This window comes from Stegodyphus dumicola, chromosome 8 (genome assembly GCF_044657685.1).
Source record: "Stegodyphus dumicola isolate Sdum_Otavi_A_Nest chromosome 8, ASM4465768v1".
NCBI classification, from domain to species: Eukaryota; Metazoa; Arthropoda; class Arachnida; order Araneae; family Eresidae; genus Stegodyphus; species Stegodyphus dumicola.
Genome location: NC_140775.1, coordinates 121557414 through 121578264, shown reverse-complemented (window position 1 = coordinate 121578264; position 20851 = coordinate 121557414). Strand labels below are relative to the sequence as shown.

At 31.7% G+C, this 20851-nt stretch overlaps 1 protein-coding gene across 1 annotated transcript; it reads right to left on the bottom strand.

Annotated features, from left to right (window-relative positions):
* Nucleotides 1-330: 330 nt before the first annotated feature.
* Nucleotides 331-19219, bottom strand: LOC118192939 (astacin-like metalloprotease toxin 5). Its single transcript, XM_035363953.2, has 6 exons — nucleotides 19090-19219; nucleotides 16140-16213; nucleotides 13148-13241; nucleotides 8196-8304; nucleotides 5820-5995; nucleotides 331-639 (listed from the first exon to the last, which is right to left on the bottom strand). Exons 1-6 carry the CDS (start codon nucleotides 19151-19153, stop codon nucleotides 392-394), a joined length of 765 nt encoding a protein of 254 aa, XP_035219844.1. The 5' UTR covers nucleotides 19154-19219; the 3' UTR covers nucleotides 331-391.
* Nucleotides 19220-20851: the final 1632 nt, after the last annotated feature.

Genomic DNA, 20851 nt, shown 5'->3' with positions numbered 1-20851 from the left:
CTCTTTTGTTTTTGAGAACCTTGAGATTTCTCATCCCGTAGGAGGTTGCTGCAATGGTCAAGTTACTGCTAAGGTCCTATTGTTTAAGAGATCCCCAAATATTTAATTCAAATGCTCCTCAAATTTTTGTCGAACTATATTTGTTTATTATTTATTTATTTGTTGTCTCATTCGCTTCTTTAAACAAAGCATTTTTTTTTTAGATTTTTTAGGTTTCTGGATAATCTAAATGAAAAATGCTGAAACACTCCAACAACTACTGCAGATATTGCGCAACATGTTATGTATGGCTTCTTAAGAGATGTTGAATAAATAAAAACATTCTCAGAGTTTATTTCCCCAAAATTTAATTTAGCAAAATGTACACAACAAATTAAGATACATTTAAATTTTACATTTTCTTTAAATGTTCAGTGCAATTATATAACTTGTTTATTCTCAAAAAATCACTCTTGCTCATGAAGTACTTATGGACCACTTCTTGTAGATACTTATTGCCTTTACCCGTCATGGTCATGAGCTTATTCTTGCGATCTTTGGAAAAGGTATAAGACCCATACAGCATAATAGAATCATAATCGAACGGCGTCAACAGTTGATTTTGATGAGGTTTCAATTTCATGAATTGGTCCTCCATTCCTGGTTGGGATAATAACAGAATTAACAACTATAATTGTAAACTTTAATAAATAGTGCCAACTTTAATAAATAGTGATATTCAGCGTAATATTGGCAATGGCTTTGATATACGATATCATTATAATACTGAGTACGAATGTAAATCAAATTATTCAAGCAAAAGTGAAGAAATAAAATAAGACATAACGCATCTTTAAATGAAAAACGCTAGTTAATTTTAAAAAATAAAGTTTAAAATGCTTGAGTTTGAAAATATACTTAATGTACTCATATGCAAGCACACAATATTTTCTTCAGATATTAAAATCATTATAGCTTTAAACATTGTTTGATTTACGGCCATAAACAAATCCATTATTTTTATTACCTATTTTAAATTTGAATTTGAGTTTAAAGCCATGTTGAATTTCGAACAGATATTAAAATGATCAGATTTTTCCATTTCTTAGTGAATAAAGTCAATGATTTCTATAGAAGATACGTGACATTTTAAATAACGAAGAAATATGAGAACGAGAGGCTTTAAAATTATTTGCAGATTCTGTTAGCTTTGGTGGACAAATTAAATGCCTTGAGATTAATATCTAGCCGAAAAGCTTCCTGATCTTTCAACCGTGGCCTTCCTAATTATAAATATAAGAAATTTCCCTTTAGATGTTTTCTTTGAGCTTCTTAATGGTGTAAACTTATATGGTAGTCGTCAGTTAGTAATTATTGACCATCTGCTGGTTGTTGTCCGTTATATATATTCGTTCAGAAACTCAAGTACGCGCAAAGATGTTTAAAGCTAGTAAAAGTTATTGCAGCTCATAGCCACGTTACGCGAAAAGCCAAGGTGATGTTCATGGTTGCTACAGCCTATTTAACTATTTGCATTGGAAAAAAATTGCTAATGGTCAGAGACCGCATTAGTTTCTTTGTCATCTTAGGTAAGTGAACCTCTTCTATAGGAACAACTAAGGATAGAAAACAAGTGTTTTGTTTTGGGGAATTTAATTTTAGTAATTTTATGTTTTAAAGCAGCAAATACGATTGTTAACACGTGCAGTCGATAAATAATCGACCCTTAAGGCCCTCCCTTATATCTAGCTTAAATATAGTAAAATAAAATATGTTGAATTTTTCATGTGTACTTTTGTAAATTGATCGTATTCAGTGATAACACGCAGTTATTTAAGAAGTAACTTTCAGTGAAGCACCAATAAATAAACACCTTTTTTAAGTTCTAAAGCTATTGTATAGACATTTAAACACGTTTATAACCAAAATGGCTATAATATCTGGTATTTATACAGCATAAATGTTTTTTTCCTACATCTTCAGTACACCTTCTTCAGTAAAGACGCTATGCTGTCTTTATTTTTGTAAGCATTAGTCGTAGATGTGTATTTCTACTTACAAAAATGCTTCAAATAAGAAAAACATTCATGTTACGGTATTTTTAAACTTAAAAAATCAATTCTATCAAAATTACGAAATGTAACTTTTTATACGATCTTCAGTCCGTACAATTACGTTTAGTAAAATTTTATTCTCATTGTAAAAAATAAACTATAAAACATTTTAACTCCCATAATCAGAACCTGAGCGAAATATTTAATTTTAAAATTTAATATCATTTCAAGGGTCATGTACAAAGGGAAGACTTGTAGAAATGAAATATGAGGTTCGAAACTCTAACGTTAATAGATTAAGTAATGATTATCGTTCTAAAACGTTTTGATCAACAGACGTTTTTCCAAAAAGAATGTATTTACAGAATTCGTGTTCTTCAGTAATAGCATATAACTAATTTAAAACGTTATTTACATAAATTAAAAGTGAGGAAAATTTCTAAACCTTTTCATTTCCTTATTTGGCTATTAGATCACAATCCTAAGATAAAAAAAAACTGCATGTGGATATTGTTGATGTATTTTTAGTATCTAAAAGATTTTGAACTACTTGTCTGAAAACGCTTTAGACATACCATATGCAATAAAATTATAAATTAGAGAATGTTACTAACCAGTAAATCACACAAAAAAGAAATAATTGAAGGATACTAAAAGAAAAACATCAATCTCAATTTATCTTAACTCATTTTTAAGTACCCTTCAAGGAAAGTGAAATAAAATGCTAAAATGCCAAATTTGAAATTATACTGTATCTCGATCAACTTTTATCGTACGAGAATGAAACATATATGTTTAACTTTTTCCTTGATGAGTATAAACTCTTACTAAGTATAATTGTAGGAGTCGGAGTACCTTATAAAGTGTAAAATTTCGTAATTTTTACAAAATTAAATTTTTTAATTTTAAAATGCCAAATCATGAACATTTGCATTATTTAAAACGTTATCGTAACTGACAGTATATGTCTGTGAACAATCGTTGCAGAACTACAGGCGGCATACGAAATTTTTTGAACGTGGTGTAAAAAACATTTACAACAAAGTAACCAAAAATGTTCCTGCCGTTCGTGTTCGTCAGAAACAGCAGACATTAAGCGCAAAATACTCAGCATTACATTTCGAAGTAATCTCCCAGCACCTTTTGGCAACGTTCCTCCAGCTGTGCAATGCCCTCTCGATACAACTTGCGAAGGGATTCGTAAATGTTGTAGAGTGGGCACAAAGTAATTCGTAAGTGCGTGCCGCAGATCTGCCTCGTTGTTGAAGGATTTCTCTTGTTTGTAGGCTCTAATCTCAGCGCTCCCAGTGTCTCCTATCCAAGACGCTGAATAGGTATTCCTAAATTATCCTTGCCAGGTCTGATTTCACTTTCTTGTAGAAGTACAGTACAACCTAGCGACTTACAAACGCTAATTCCTTCTGCAATACATGTTGTACCCTCTGCAACTGCAACGAGTCCTGAGTGATAGCGTCGCTCGCAGCAGTAGCTAGTATTGTATCAATTGTAGCAACTAGTCCAGCAAACACTAAGCTTGATCTTGTGTGCGTTCAGAGATGATCTTAAGATGAGAGGCACCGAGGTACGTCGTGGCAGACGTTAGGCTTGGAAATCTTATACTGGACCCACTATTTGTCATTTTTTAGCACTTGAGTAAATGTGTGTGCCTTACGGTGCCGATACATCAGCAATAAACTCATTATTTCTTCTGCTGGCTGCCAACAAGGCTTTGAGTTACTGATTTACTCGACTCTACACATAGAACTACTCGATGAAAGATACTATCAAAATCACACAAAAATTCTCAATAAAAGACCAAACGAAATATGACAAGCTCAGTAAAGAATTTATTGATAAGGAGAGGAAACACTGTAATGTGCAAGGATTTGAGATTCTATGACAATAGTGCACAAAGTATCAACTTCAACCTCTGTACCTCAGTACATTAGCCTTAATTAAACTTAGAATGAATCGATATTGTTTTAAAAGTAAAGTAAGCAAGTAAAACAATATCGATTCATTCTAAGTTTTCGGCAACTATGTGTAGTATATTTATCAATCAAATATAAGAAGCTTTCGCCTTTTGTATCAAAATTTTTTAATCCTACTTTCATAGCTCTTCCTCAAGCAATTCTGGTCTCATCCATATCTTACAATTACCTTTTGACGGGAAACATTAATAATTTTCCCAGCTTTTAAGCATTTTTTTTCTGCGGTTTTTTATTACAAAACAATCCTATGTAGTTCAGTATCTGCATACACTAGAACTATGATTTTCAGTTTTGTTAATTTTCCTGCAATGCATCTTTAGTTCTTATATTTTAACATTCTTGTTTGATATCATTTTGTAGAACAGAGCAGCTTCATTAGCACATAAAATGGCTTAGTCTTTGTTCTGGTAAGGGATATCATCTCAGAAGAACTTTTTCAACATCTGGATACCTTATTTGATTCTCCGACAATTTTTTTAACGAAATACTGTTCTATTTCCTGGACTTATTCAACCAACCACTTGAGCACAAAATATCATCCTCAATAAAGTATTTAACAAATTCATTAGCCTTTGTTTGTAACATTGTAAGAGCCATTATATTATATCAATGCTTGGAACGGGAAAAATGTGAGATGTCCACATCGGGATTCCAACTCCGGATCTCCCAAATACGCGTTGACTGTACTTCCAGCTATACCACGGAAACATGCGGAAAGGAGGTAGAAAATATCTCATAACATATATCCAGATATTGGTAGACTGCAGCTTCTTTAAATAACAGACCATTTCAGCAGTGCTTTTGCAACGTCCTTAAGGTCAGTCTTTCTCACTTTTTTCCTCGTATCCAAATTTTTTTCAGTGAGTCGCAATCTTTTCACCTGGTGTGAAATGTAGATTTGGATGAGCTGTATTCGATTCGGCTACATCCATTCTATGTTTTTTCGGATAATACTCACATTATTTTCAGTACAGAAAGCTATACCTTTATTGCTTGGTAAATAGGTGGATTTCTAACTTAGAAAATTTCTCTGGTATAAAGCGAAGAGAGTTAATTTAAAAAAAGTATGTGAAGCTTCGTTGTTCTGGAAAACATGAAAAGTGAAGAAAATTTTATCACTAATCTGTCCTGTCGAATGTAAAATGAGAACACGTTCATTTTTCCAAGATATGTATGGTGGAAAACAAAGCTGCGACAGTCCTTATAAATAACATTCTAAATTTTGTAAAAAGTAGGAATGCAAAATCCCCGTTCAAAAGACAGATCTTGGGAGGCGTCTTAAACATTGAACAAATCAAACCGATAAGTATAAACAATTTTCATTCCTTATAAGCGATAAATCACCTGCATAGTCTCAAGACTCGTTATAAAGCAAGTTCGTTATAAAGGTTCGCTATAAAGCAAGTTCGCTATAGTGGCACGTGCTGTTCATTTCTTCATATATTTTCTTAACGATTTTTAACTCTCGAAACACATTTAGCACTCGCCTGTGTATTTGAATGTCAGATTTCTCTTGACTTTAGTTCTCTATTGTGTGTAATTAAGCTATCAGACTTTTTACTTCCTCATTTTTTTAGGTTCGTGTTAGATTTTAGCATAATGAAATTCTTTTCAACCTATTCAATAACATTCCAATAATTTGTCACAAAAATGATTCGTTTTAAGCCTTTTTTAATTCAACTACGAAACAGTACATTATTTTGGGACATACTGATTCAAGACACATGCTACTTAAGAGCTCAAGTACCATTTGCGAGTGATTTTGGAAGTCTTATTGGTAACACATTCCGCTTACCTTCTTTTATGTTTTCCCAGTGAATATCAATGTAATCATCTCGATCAGATCTGTTCTGTTCATGATAGAATCCGAGTGCATGGGTGAGCTCATGTGTGACTGTGCCCATAAAATTACATCCTTTACCAAGAGAAAGTGGCTGTGCACCTCCCGTTTTACCGACGTGAGAGTAACACCTGAAAGCAACAAATGAAATTATAAATCAATTTGTAAGCGTTGCTGAGGCTATGAAGAAAATGTGTTAGATTCACTTTAGCAAATCTTATAGATAATTATAGATAATCTTATAGATAAGTCGTATCTGTGCTTCGTGCAAACGAAAGCTATCTAAATAATTTTTAGCAGCGATTTAGTATTTAACATGTTTCCAAATAAAATATAATTTCTTTTGTAAAACTGATGACTGTAACTATATAAGTAAATCCAAATGTAATACAGCATACCCATACAATCTTTTTTTTTGGATTATTTGTTATTATTTTGTTTTATTTTCATATTAGTTTACCATTATATTTGTTAACGATAATCTGGTCTGAACTTATTCTGGGTACACATTTTACTGCTCCACTAAAGCATGAAAAATCCAAGAGCAGCTCCCTATGAGAGGAAAATTTTATTTTCTGCACAATTGAGTACATCCCTTCCAATAAACTTCTGTCAGTTCATATACCACCCTTTCCTATGATTTATAAGAAAAGAACAAATATAAATCAATTTAGTAAGATACTTGAAATTACTTTTACTGGTAACTGCATTAAATGAAGAGAACGGAAAGGAAATCCCATACGATTCAGAGGAATTTTATCCTTGCAGTCCTTATTGTAATTGTGTATAATCTCTGCGTTATGTTCAAATTATTAAACATAATAGATTTTGGTTTAGAGCTGGTGTAACTATTGAGTATTTTTATTGTTAGGCGAAGAAAATAATTTTATAAATTGTTTAACATATCTCTGTGTATTTTATTCTTGCGCTCTTTCAAGTTTATGTATTATTTGATTAAATTAATTTCTAAATTATTTTTAGTATTTTTTCGGATGTCAAATAAATCTTAGCTCCAAGCTTTTATAAGACCTTAATTAGATATCTCATAGTCTGTACTTTATCGTTAGCTGCACGCAAAAACGTGTGACTTTCTTCGAAATTTACTAAAAAATATTAGTGTATTCTTATATATATATATAAACGGTGATCTAGACTTTGCTTGTTTTTAATACATTAACTGAATACTCGTTACTTTGTATAGGATATTTTATTACTCGTGTACGATTTAAAATATCCTTGAAAGACTCGTAACGGTACTCGCGTAACATCTTTTAACAAAGTTATGTAAAACTTAAATTCATACATGAAAAGCAATCAATAAGGAAATATTTTCTAAAGCAAAATTTGTGAGGAAGAAAACCATACCCATATGAGATCAAAATTAACAAAGATACTATTATTTTAAATAATTCATTAGGTTTGGTCTCCTAAAGGTTGATTTATTTGATTACATGAAGCACACAAGGGCTATCTTCCGAAGAGATGAGTATGTCTTCGCCTTCGTAGAGGACCTTCTAAGAAAAACTGGCTGGTATACACTTTACGCATGGGTAAAACCATGAAAACACCCATGTAGCCATCTCGTTTGCTTAGAATCAAACCCCGAGCGGAACTACCAGTGTTCAGCGATTCTACCGCTTGGCCGCTGGTGGGTCATAATTCATTAGGAGCAATTGCAAAATCTAACTGTACAGCCATGCATATGGTTGGAATAGCCTACATTTTCAGATGCAAACTTTTAAAAGTAATCTTTTGCATCAGACAAATGGAATGATATAAGTACAGGATACAAATTCCCCCGAAAATCTAAATTTTATCTTAAAAATTCAGTTTTTACGCTGCCTCTGAAATCAATGTTTTAACCCTTCTTTCTACCGCTAAAAAGGATTTATTTACTTTTGTCAAATGCTCAGGAAAATTTCTGTAAATTATAAAACTCTAATTTAAAAACTAAATAATTGAAATAGTGACATTCAGCGAGATCAGAAACAATTTGCGTTATTAATAATTAAAGATTAACATTCCTTTGTAGAAGGAGTGTAAAAAAATTGAAATTGCATATATCTTTATTGAGAAATATCATGGGACTAAAACCATTAAATTTTGAAAAATCTTCCTTATTTTTTTATTTTTTAAATAAAAGTCATGGAAATATTTCTTTAAACATGCAATAATTTTGAAATCCGTTTAACGAGATGAATAAATGAAGAGAGAAATTATTTTTTATTCAAAAGAAATTTTAACATCTGCTTGCAAATCTTAACATTCGTACTTTCATTCTTTTCACATAACCATAACATGAAAATTTAAAATATATTCTGTTTATATTACCCTTGTCCAAGGAATATCCTGACATAATCCTTCTCATTAGTTCTCGGCACAAAACGGACACAGGTGTTCTTTTCAAACATACTTACTGCTACTGCCCAAAGAGCAGGATCTGTAAATTTTAATTTAGATTTTTAAAATTTATAGTATCCTTTTGGATTTATTATAGACAATAAATACAGCTTATGTATAAACAGTAATTAAAAAGAAATTTTGATAAAAGAAAATAATAGTGAAAAACTTTATTTTAGTGATAGTTTAATAATGAATATAATAGTGAAAAACTATTATTTTCTTACTATGTTAATTATTTACATACTTTGTTATATACGGTAACTTTAATCTATATTCTACCTAATGCTTGTGTGACAGAAAGCTTTCGGACAAATACAAAGAATCAGAAAATTATCTAATAAAATAAAACCCGCATCACATAGCTGTAGCAACATTTGGCCTTGCCTTTAGGAGTAGAAATGTAATTTTTTTTCTCTTACTGCTAATGTTTGCTTTAAGAAGCCAAAACAATCCTTTTTTTTTTTTTTTTTTTTTTAATTAGGTCTTGCAAACCAAAGGCACAAATTTCTGTTGTTTTATAGTTAATGTTAAAGGCAAGCAGGTACAATTTCTTTTTTTAATAACCAGTGATAATGAAAAGACTCAAAATATTAACTCTTTGTCGGTTTTCTACGCACAATCAACTCTGTAAAAAACAGACACAGATTTTTTGTGCCTTTGTAAGCCATGCGTTTCCTATTTGATTCCAATCAGCATTTCCTATTTGACGCGGAGCTGAAGGTTACATAATAGAGGGTAAGTGTCTAGTGTGCAAGCATTAAACCGTGGAAGTACAAGATGTATCAAGGCGGTGTTTCCTTCTTTTAATTTCAAGGTTGCTATTGCCTGTGCCTTCGACTGAAGATGCTTCATTGCCCTTGTTTCTTGAGCTACTTCTGGGGTTCTTTTACCGACACACTAGCCCTACTGGAACTTCCTGGTATTGAACACTGCATGGCTATTAGCGAGATCATTTGACGAAACGCTGTGGAGTCGACATGGTCATTGTTATTTTCTGATTTCGTAATTGGAATCATACTTAAATGTCCTTGATAACAGATTGAGAGCCGACGACTTCTGAGTATGCTGGAAATCAGCAAAATTCACCTTACTATTGTTCTAAAGTGTTAAAGGCTACTTTTGTTGAGTTAGAGACTGTTTATGTTAAGAATAAATGAATTGAAAACGTACATGTAAATTTTCTTTGGCTTTTGCCTTAAAAAATATTAAAGAGTGATTTTTAAGTTTTGTTGAAAAATGTACTGAAAGTTTATATCGGGTTAGTTGCTTTAAAACGGTCAAAATTTTAAAAAAAGGGAATTAAATTCCTTTAGTCGCTATAAAATGGTATTAATAGTGACTAGTATTAGACACAGATAAAGAGAAGTGTTGCATTCTGTTATACAGTACAAAGCCCGAAATCCGGACGTCCATTATCCAGAATGATCTAAAATCCGAACCTCAAAACCACCAACAAAGGTTTTTTCGTAGGTTTTACGCATGCCGCCTTTGATTCCCCCCCTCCGCGCATAATAAAACATCTGGACAGTCCCGATTCTTAATTTCACTTTGATACTAAATCTAATACTAATGATGATATTGAAGAAATAATCATTTTAGCATAAATTTGTACGATCAGTAAATTGGCTCCGTTGCTGCGTATCTTCTTTGGCACACATCTCAAACCGAAACATTCCACATACAGTTAGTCAATAAAGTCTGCGTACATCAAGAAAAGTAACATCAAATCCAAATTTTGTATATCAAGAAAAGTAACATCAAATCCAAATTTTAAGGTGCGAAAAGGGTAGTTTCTTAAAGTTTTATTTTTTAAATATTTAGTTTCAATAAGGGACTTTGAAATTATTTAACTGTAATATTTTCATATCTAATAATTTATGCACACTAATTTTTAAAAGATAAGTGGCCAGAAATCAAAGCCAATAAAGTTTGCGTACAACGCGAAGGAGGCGGGGGATTTCTTATCTAACTTTTAAACTTCAAACTTGAGAATGCAAACAAGGTTACACTTTCAAGGTCATTGACTTCCGAAGCAAATTTCACGTTGATTGGAAGTTGCTATTTCTATTTTCTTTGACGAAAATGACAACCAATAAAGAAATTGCTTTAGTTACGAGACAACTAATTATCAAATTGAGAGATGAAGGTAAAACTCTTCGTTATATTGATAAAACCATTGGAAAACCATTTTCTAGTGTGCAAAGAGTTATTCAAAACTATCTTGACACTGGTAGTCTTGCTGTAAAACCAAGATATGGGAGACCGAAGAAGCTAACGCAGAGAGAAGAAAGAAAAATTCTTTTACGAATTAAACAAAATATTAAACTTTCTGCTGCAAGCATTGCAAAAGACATTTTTTTAACTAGCAACAAGGAAATTTCTCCTGAAACTGTACGAAAAGTGCTGCGAAAGTCCGATTATCATGGACGCAAACCTAGGTCTAAGCCATACATTTCCGAGACAAATAGAAAGAAAAGAATTGCTTTTGCCAAAACATATTTAAACTCTTCGCAGGTCTTCTGGAACAATTTAATTTGGTCAGATGAAAGTAAATTTACAATATTTAAAGTTAATGGCCACCCTATTGTATGGAGAAAACCAGGAACAGAACTGAATCTGAGAAATTTAAATCCAACTGTCAAACATGGAGTTGGCGGTGTGATGGTATGGGGGTGTATGTCGTCGAAAGGAGTTGAAAATTTTCACATTATTGATAAAGTCATGGATAAGTATGTTTATCTGGATATTCTGAAGAAAACTCTACGAGACAGTGCCCGAAATTTAAACCTTTCTAATACCTTTATTTTCCAACAAGACAACGACCCAAAACATACAGCTAAAATTGTGAAGGAATATCTCCTCTATCACACTCCAAAACAGTTGCGTACTCTTCCACAGTCACCAGACCTCAATCCAATGTGGGCAAAATTGGAGAAACGAATTCGAAAACACAATATTACGTCGCGAAATAAACTAATTAGTAAATTGCAGGAAGAATGGGCGAAATTTACGTCGGATGACACTGAAAAACTAGTTCAGTCAATGCCCAGACGTCTGCAAGATGTTTTGAAGAATAAAGGATATCCTACAAAGTATCGAAGTAATGTAAAAAACTTATATTTTGCTTTTTTTTTTTTTTTTTTTTTTTTTTTTTTTGAAAGTGTACGCAGACTTATTGGAGGGAATTTCTGAGTTTTTTTGACAAAATATATTTTTGAAAAAATGTAAAAAGTATTACACTGATATTATTTACTTTTTAGTTAAGCTTACAATTTTAGCTAATAGAAGAAAAAAATGCATTGATTAAAATACATTTTTCTATGCTTTAAGTGTTTTTTTAATTTACAATTTAGTCTGTACGCAGACTTTTGTGACTAACTGTAGATACATTGTTCATCTGACGCCAACCTGGCGAATCATTATTTATCATACTTTCCTTTCATCAACGTTTCAACTCAAGTTGTCATGTTTCAAAACATGACAACTTGAGTAATGACTCATGTAGCGATGCCTAATAAATTTTTTTTATGTTAGCAATTGAATAATAGATGAGTATGGGAACCTTTTATGTTGACATTACGCTTGGCGATGATTACAGAATTAAGTTAAATGCGCTTAAAGTGTAGACGAGGGAAAATTTACCAAAAATTTCTTTCCATATGCTAAAAATAGATTCTGTTGATGATACCCATATACCCAAAGATTACATTTAGTATATGTGGGAATTTATTTATTGAGAACTCTGATAAGCATGTGCAAGAAATAGATATAAGTATAATTAAATAACTAAACTAATACAATTCAGTGCGCGATTGAAGCAAGATCAAATTTAACGGAACAACTTGTCGTTAATTGCCAAATTTGTGATGCATAGCCAAATATGTATAGTGAAGGATAGCTAAATTTGATGATGATAGCCGCTAATTTAAAATTTTTTCGGATATCGCAAAACAAAGGTGAAATTTTTCAATTAATGGATTTTGTGGTTGGATCCTAGCAGAGCCCACACCCTTGGCGCGCCCGCTTATATGGCGCGTATTGATGTGTACATGGACAGAGTCAAGGAACTGTGCAATGCCAAGATTGTGCAATTCTCTGATTTTTTTTAAGTGAAAATATGGATACCGAGTTTGTGCAATTCTTTTACTTGTTATTTTCAAGCTGGCGATTTTGAGAAACGCACGAAGCAGTGGGTGATTCTGCACTTTCCCGGTTTGTATAAAAGGGTGTAGGCTCTCCTTGGATTTTACCGATTTTGTAAAGAAATGTGGAGAAGCTGTAATAAATGAAGATGATATAAAAGGAAGTTTTTCATTGTGATGACAATGTTTCTCAATCATAAATCATTAATGAATGGCGAAATCTGTAATATTGTTCTAGATCCAGAAAATACCGCTATCGATAGTGAAGAAAGTGACAGAGAAGTTACTGAAAACGAGAAAATTTCGATTGACAAGTTAGTCGGAATTCTCGAAACGGCAGTTACAGGACTATAAGATTATGCTTGTCTACAGAATTAAAGAGAAAGTATTGAAAGAAATGCTTAGTAAGGTAAACAAATAAATATTAATGCTTTTTTTTGGTAAATTTTGATACCTTTTAGATCATAAATACTTCATTATTTCATAAATCACGATTTCATAATAATTTCTACATGCCATCTTACTAGATTTAAACTGATGATCTAATATCCGGAAAAATCCCAAATCCGGAATCGCCGAAGTCCCGACGAGTCCGAATTTCAGACTTTGTACTGTAATAAGTAAATGTAGCGTTTAGCCAAGAAAATAATGCAAATTTCAACAAGTTTGAATGGGGCTTGCAAATGCTTTAATGCGAAACCTGGCTTGGTTTAAGAAAATGTATCGAACAGAACTTACGAATGGTTTGGTAGGAAATCAAGCCTGGCTCATGTACGTATGGCACTACTCCTCCTGGCCATAGTTGTCCTGTATTAACAATAGCATTTCTGTCCTACAAATACAATGAAATTAGTAATAGGACTGCTGATGAACATGTCACACTTATAATTATATATATATAAAAATTTCACATTCAGTTTTTCGTATAATTTTTTATGCTCATTTTATCTAAATTAGTGCTCATATCCAGAATCATTATTCTTTCCTTTTTGTTCAGAAAATTGTCTTCAAATTTTCACAGAACTGAAAATTATAATCTGGAAGACATTATTTACACATAAGAAAAGGCGCACTTGCTACCCAAATTGAAATGTTACTGAACATGAAAGTAGCTGAGCGTTTATTGAACTACGTCCCCTGCTCTGAAGATGTAGCCCAGATCTTACGATTAATCACCACATGACTGAGTTGAATTTCTTGTAGTATCCAATTTAAAGTTCTCACAAAAGTGATAGTATCCAATTTAACCCATTAACCGCCAAAACTACAAGGAATGTTTCTTTTCTGATGAAAATAATAACAAATATTAAATTAAGCATTTATTACATAAATTTACATTGAAAATAAAAAAATGCTCTTACCTCTGGAAAACGTGAGTGTTGCGTTTGCGCAACGTCAGCGGAATAAGACTACGGATGTTTAGTGAGTAGGATTGTACTCGTGTGATGTTTCTTTTAAGTGGAGCGCAGGATTACTTTTTAGCTGTATAACGTTTTATAAATCTAAAAATCACTTTACTTGTAATTAGTTTAATATTAAAATATACATTGTATTTCTTTTACAAATACAGAATATTTCAATTGAAGGATTCAAGCATAAAAAGCTTGATTACAATCATGATGTAAAACTACATTACATACTTTGCATCTATAAACAGTATGGCTATGGTACTCTGGTACTCTTTACAACAAAGTCTTTTGTTATCAACGGACTTTACGATAAAATGTCTACCATCTCCATGTAATGGTTTTTAAATGCTGAATTTACTAGGTCTTCCTGTTTTTGATCTATTTCTGGCTAATTCTACACACTCAATAGGAGTTTGCAAAAGGAATAATGCATTTTCGCGTCTGAAATCTAAAAGAGACTTTATATATCCAGTAGTAAAAAGTGGTGATATTTAGTAAGTTTAGATACGGTCTCACCTCATATAATTTATCATATAATTTATTGTCAACTTGACTATTGTCAAATGCAAATTCTGCTTCATATTCCTGTACTGCAAACGTGATATCGATTCTCGTACAACAGGAACAGAAATGTCCTTATCAAAAGACCAATACATTTTTTCTTGAGGTAAAGAATAATATCCTGTAAGCAATAATATTCCAATAAATCTTCTCATATAAGCTTCAGATGTAATAAATTCTGGGCCTTTTTTTTTTTTTTTTTTTTTTTTTTTTTGCTGAGCGTATATATTTGTCTCTTCAACGAGAAGAGAGTAAATGTTTAAACCAAAAAGAAAACCGAAAATCTGTGCACTACTTTTACCTTGTATTTTGTCTTTTATAATTTCTCTTCTATCTTTTTCTTCATGTTCTTCCTGAGACATAACTAACAGTTCCTTTTTTATCCACTTCAAGATTTCAATCTTCTGCTTTTTAAACTTTTTAGTATGACTATAACTGCTTTTAGAAGGCTGAAACTTACTTCTTACGTGAATTTCAACTTCCCCAGCAGTATCATTTGGTAAAATATCATTATCATTATTTAAAACATTGCCATTCCTTTCTTCTTCGTCACTAGTTTCTGCAATTTCTGGGGGAACAACAACACTAGCAGTTTCATTCTGGTCATTATTAACATTATCATCATCTGTTTCTTCATCAAAAAATCTTTGAAGGGCTTCTTCAGATACCTCATTCTAGGCATTTTTAAACAACCAGAACATCGAAAGGAATGAGTGAAAAAGGAGATTGACTACCCGTTTCCTGCTGACGTTGCGTCAGCGCAACACCTGTTTTCACTTTCTTCCCAACACAAATATAAACATCTGATTGATGTAATGTTCTGATAAACGATGACCTTGACTAAAAATAGATCACTCATAAAGACGGCGATTCTTTCGTTAAATATTTTCAGCAAAAGTACCCGGTCGAAAATTTTGCTTAAATTTTGCGTAAAGTATGAGATTAATTATTATAAACAAAATGATTGTAAAAGGCAAATATTTTTTACAGAAATTATCGTCATAACATTCCCTACACAAAATCATCTGCTGGTATAAAATGCCTTAGGTAGTTATATTTATATACGCATTTATTTTAACCGTTGCGTCAACGCAACACCAGCGGCTAATGGGTTAAGGTGGTATATTCGAGCGTATTATTTTTTTCTTTCTGATAAAAAAACACTTTCTGCAAAATCAGGTTCAATGTATGATTTAAATTTTCTTAATTTTATGCTTTACAGAAATCATAATTATTTCTCGTGAAATTGGTTTCACAAATTCTTTTTTTTTTTTTTTTTAATTCTTATATTTTTAACTGCACTTCTTTATTAGTTAATGCTTCTCATTTCTCGGCTTGTATGCATCCGATACTGATATCGACTTGGTAACAATTATACTTTAATACAATTTAGTACGGTTTTTTTTAGTTGCTTCACTTTTTTCCTCTTTAATGAATTAAGGCACAACGAATAAGAAATTAAAGTTTCAATAGTTTGACTTTTTTCTAATTTTTTACTTTTTTCTAATTTTTTACTTTTTCTAATTTTTTACTGGTTTAAGAAAGTTAAAAATTTATAATTGCATATTAATATTACATATTGTATACTGTATATTAACACGGTAATTAATTAATATGAAAAAACATTTTCTAGTTTTCAGGTTTTAGTTACGTTTATTTTTAAAAATCTGCGTATTATTTTTGATTCAGCACTTTCTGTGAAATTTCACCGAATTTTCGCATATATATTATACATAATTTAAAAATTGATTTAAAATTACATTTGAGTCATCTATTGGAAGAATGTCTCCTTCTATGAGATCCGGATTTTCCAATGGCAGGTCTCCTAGAAAATCTGTAAGAAGAGAAAACAATATAGTTATTCAAACGAAAGAACATAATTTCACCTCAATGTAGCTAATTAAAATTTCCGTTGCAATTTTATAATTTAAATAACATTCCTTCAATTTTTCCTTTATTTATTTGCAGTAAGATTTCATTTGCCTCAAGGGTAAAATACCTTACCATCTCCATAATATTTCATAGATTTTAAACCAAAAACTCAAAAAAAATGTTTTCAAATAACTTATAACTTTCAAATAACTTCACTATAGCTATTAAAACTAACAATAAATACTGAAGACATTCATTTCACAAAAGTGAAGTGAGGAAAGTAAGGGTAAAGACAAGAACAATAATATTTCTGATTTCACGTTTAATTATTTATCAATATTCTCTACCCGACTTTATTGAAATATTTACTGAAACTAATATTCCTTTAATTTGTGTAATATCACAGCTGCAGATTAAGACTTAATTTGAATGGCAATTACATATTCTGCTGAATATTTATAAATGTTCTCTAGTTGGAAATCTTTTACCTTCAATTAAAATGCTACTTTCTTCTATGTTATTCTATTCTCCTTTCATTTTTCGTTAACGTATCGTATAGAATGTACTTTATTACTTACGTTAACGCATGGAATGCATATTTGTCCTTTTTAACTAGTATTGCAGAATAAATTTGGCTACAGTATTTTACGACATACATTTAAGTTATAAGAGAGGTAATTTGTCAGAGGTAAGATTTGATTTCTGTTCATTTCTTTTATTAATGACAGTCTCTAACAGTTAGTAAAGCCTTAAATTTTGTATAGATAATAATTTCGAAATAAAAATGTCTTAAATGTTAATGCAGTTCCTAATGTATGTAAATTAAGATTTTGTTTAGAATTACCTTTACTTTATTTCCAAGAAGGATTCTGGTTCACACAAACATACTTAGCAGATCACTAACTTTTTATTCCTTTCTCATTAATATTACCCTCTATTTTTGCAATAACCAGTATTTTGTGAAAGTCGCCTTTCCTCAAAGCAACTTAACACATGGAAACATTTAATCTAAATTTCGAGAAAATTAAAAACTCCGCATCATTTGCATTTCGGAAGAAACGGAACTAAACAAATCAATGGATTTCAAAATATAAAATTTTTTAAAAGAAATATCAGCTGTTTAAATTAATAAAATAGTCAGTGGCACATGTAGTGAAGTGAATTTCATGAATTTCATTGAGGCGAACTATTCCATGAGAAGGAGTCATTAAAACTTTTCGGACAGTAGAATTATCGTACAAAACGGCGTTGACGACAAGACGCACTTTTTTTCTTTGAAAATAGGTCTGATAAACGGGGTGCGTCTTATACGTCGATATTCAGTTTTTGATTGTCTTCATTTCTGGAAATTTCCTTTATTCGGAGTTATGCGATTTGTTTCTTGTTTCCTTGCGAAGTGTGGAAATATTACAATTACGTAGAGTTCAGTGAATGCGCATGCGCTGACATCGACGATCACACTAGATGGTACAGAGGACAATTTGTTGTATGAGAACTCAGATGCTGATTTAGAAGAGGATTCAGGTGACTTTTCATTTAACTCTGGAGACGAGTGTCTGAATTTTCACGAATAAGATTAAAAGGTGTTCTTTCTCAGATAGATTGGATATTTGACGAACGTATTAGATTGCATTTGTATTACTTCATATTTAAAATACTCTAAATTCATTATGATAATCAGTAATACAGTTTTATCCTTCAAAAATGTGTATAAAAAGGTGGTGCGTCTTATACGCCGGCAAATACGATAATTGTGCACTTTCTTGATTTTGTATCAGTATCCACTCTAAGTAAATTTTGTATAAACTGAACTATAGAAATTGTCCTAACATAAAATAAAATTGTGGTACTTTATCATAGATAAAATGAAATGCGTAAATTAATATTTGAAAGAGATATAGGCCAATATAAAATTCTAAAGAAACTTTAGTCTGGGACTAATATTCATTTTATAATAAAGCCCTGGGAGTTCAGAGGCAGCAAAAATATTGGACATACTGGAATGCATATTGAAGTCTCCGGCAGAACTGACTTCAGTTTAATGCTGAATATTTTTTAACTTTGAATGTAAAAGCTAGGTTACCCGTTAAAGCATAAAGACGGTCAAACTTTAAAAAAGAGAGTGTTATTAATACTCTTAAAATTAGAAAAATTTGATATTATGCATTTAGGCTTAACATAATATTGTTGTAATGCCAATTAAAAATTACCCTTACATTATTATTTATTTAAATTATAAACGTTCGTCTTTACTGCTGTTAAGTTGCAAGAAATGTTTTACATGTAAGACGTGGGAATTGAGAAAAAAACCACGAAAAAAGCAAGTGAAACTTGAGAAAGCTGAGGCTTCTAAAATACAGTGACAGACTCGTTTTCGTCTGCAAGCGATGTAAATTGAATTTTTATTGAGCTAACAACATTCAGAACTCTTGAAAGTATAGAGAAACCTCATAGAAGATGAATTATGCAAGAAGGACATGTTACATTTCTTACACCGAGATTATATTTAATTAATACTTTAAGCAAATTATATTATGAAATTGGATTAATATCTTCAACAGTCCAGCAGTACAGTACTCAATATCATATCATAAATCAAACTGCATATCAAAAAATGCCAGTTCAGATCATTATTAAAGAAAATTTTACGAATATTTTGAGCTGAACACTACAAAAAGAAAATTGACTCAGGTTCACAGGGCACGAAGTGCAATTTTTGTAACTGTTAAAAAGATAGTTTAAGTAAAATAGAGAAAGCAAAAAAGACCCTGCTTAAGAAAATGGTTTATATTACTTTTCATATATCCACTTAAGAATAATAAGGAAAAAAAAACCTACTATTTTCCGTGGCATGACAGATGCCGATGCACACTGCCAGTAAGACCAGATTTAAAATTTCCATCTTGACCAAATGAAATACAATATTTAGGTTTAATTCCTTGTTTTATTTATACCTATCAAATTGTTAGATTAATGTTCGAGAAAGGAGCAGGTGTCTTATTCAGTGTTCATAGATAAATAAATATCGATGACAAGGCAAGTTATTTGCTGCCGTATGTGTGTTTAGAAAATGTGCTCGAAAGAGTAAGAAAAAGTATGTATTTTAATTCAAAATTATCTTCTTTATTTTATGAATATTTATTGAAGCTGTTATGAAACAAACTTCGCGGAAACTCACAATAAGCTATTATATACACTGTAAGGTATATTTTAATTTTATAACAATTATTTTAATTTAATGCATCTTTCCTATCTTATCTAGTTTCAGCTTACAACTCCCTACCAGAATGAGTTTTTAGAATCGTATTAAATGCAAATGAGAAGGAGAATATTATTTAAGTTCAACTGAATTCGACGGAGAGAGTTAGGATTCCTGAGTAGCGCTCGTTTTCCTTTGCGCTACGTCTCTCTAAGCTGTTGTTACGCTCGGCCGTATTACGTGTCTTTTCATAGTTCGCTGGGTAATTAAATATTACGGGCCAAGTACTTTAGAATTGTGTTAGCTTCGGCTAAATCTCTTTAGTTAGTCATTAGTTAATTCTTATTTCTTACTTTTAAGCCCAAGTGGATGCTTTACTGTACGCCCAAAGAAAGGGGCCCGACTGTTAATCTTATTTTGAGTGAATAAAGGGTAATTAACCCTTTTTGAGCGTACACATAAATAAATATCGATGACAAGGCAAGTTATTTGCTGCCGTATGTGTGTTTAGAAAATGTGCTCGAAAGAGTAAGAAAAAGTATGTATTTTAATTCAAAATTATCTTCTTTATTTTATGAATATTTATTGAAGCTGTTATGAAACAAACTTCGCGGAAACTCACAATAAGCTATTATATACACTGTAAGGTATATTTTAATTTTATAACAATTATTTTAATTTGATGCATCTTTCCTATCTTATCTAGTTTCAGCTTACAACTCCCTACCAGAATGAGTTTTTAGAATCGTATTAAATGCAAATGAGAAGGAGAATATTATTTAAGTTCAACTGAATTCGACGGAGAGAGTTAGGATTCCTGAGTAGCGCTCGTTTTCCTTTGCGCTACGTCTCTCTAAGCTGTTGTTACGCTCGGCCGTATTACGTGTCTTTTCATAGTTCGCTGGGTAATTAAATATTACGGGCCAAGTACTTTAGAATTGTGTTAGCTTCGGCTAAATCTCTTTAGTTAGTCATTAGTTAATTCTTATTTCTTACTTTTAAGCCCAAGTGGATGCTTTACTGTACGCCCAAAGAAAGGGGCCCGACTGTTAATCTTATTTTGAGTGAATAAAGGGTAATTAACCCTTTTTGAGCGTACACTCTCTGTTCTTTGAACCAAGCGATTATTTGCTTAGAAGTTCACTAGGTTCCTCGACGCTTAATTTAACAGAATAAAAGTGAAGAACATGTATGCATCACACGATTTATTTTCAAATCATAAATCCTATTTTTAAACTTTTATCTGCTGGAATTTAGAAACAAGCTTCGAATGGACACGAATGCAAAGACCTGCTTCCTCGGGGCCTACCAGCGGCTCAGTGGTAAAGTCGCTGAACTCTGGCAGTTCGAATCCCGGTCAACGGGCTAACCAAAGGGTGTTTTCATGGTTTTCCCGTGTGC

Coding starts and splice junctions, on each gene's coding strand:
- LOC118192939 (XM_035363953.2), bottom strand. CDS start 19,153: ATGGAAATTTTAAATCTGGTCTTACTGGCAGTGTGCATCGGCATCTGT. Junction 13,242..16,139: donor TTCCAATAGATGACTCAAAT/GTAATTTTAAAT, acceptor TTGTATTTGTAG/GACAGAAATGCTATTGTTAA. Junction 8,305..13,147: donor GATTTCCTACCAAACCATTC/GTAAGTTCTGTT, acceptor TAAAATTTACAG/ATCCTGCTCTTTGGGCAGTA.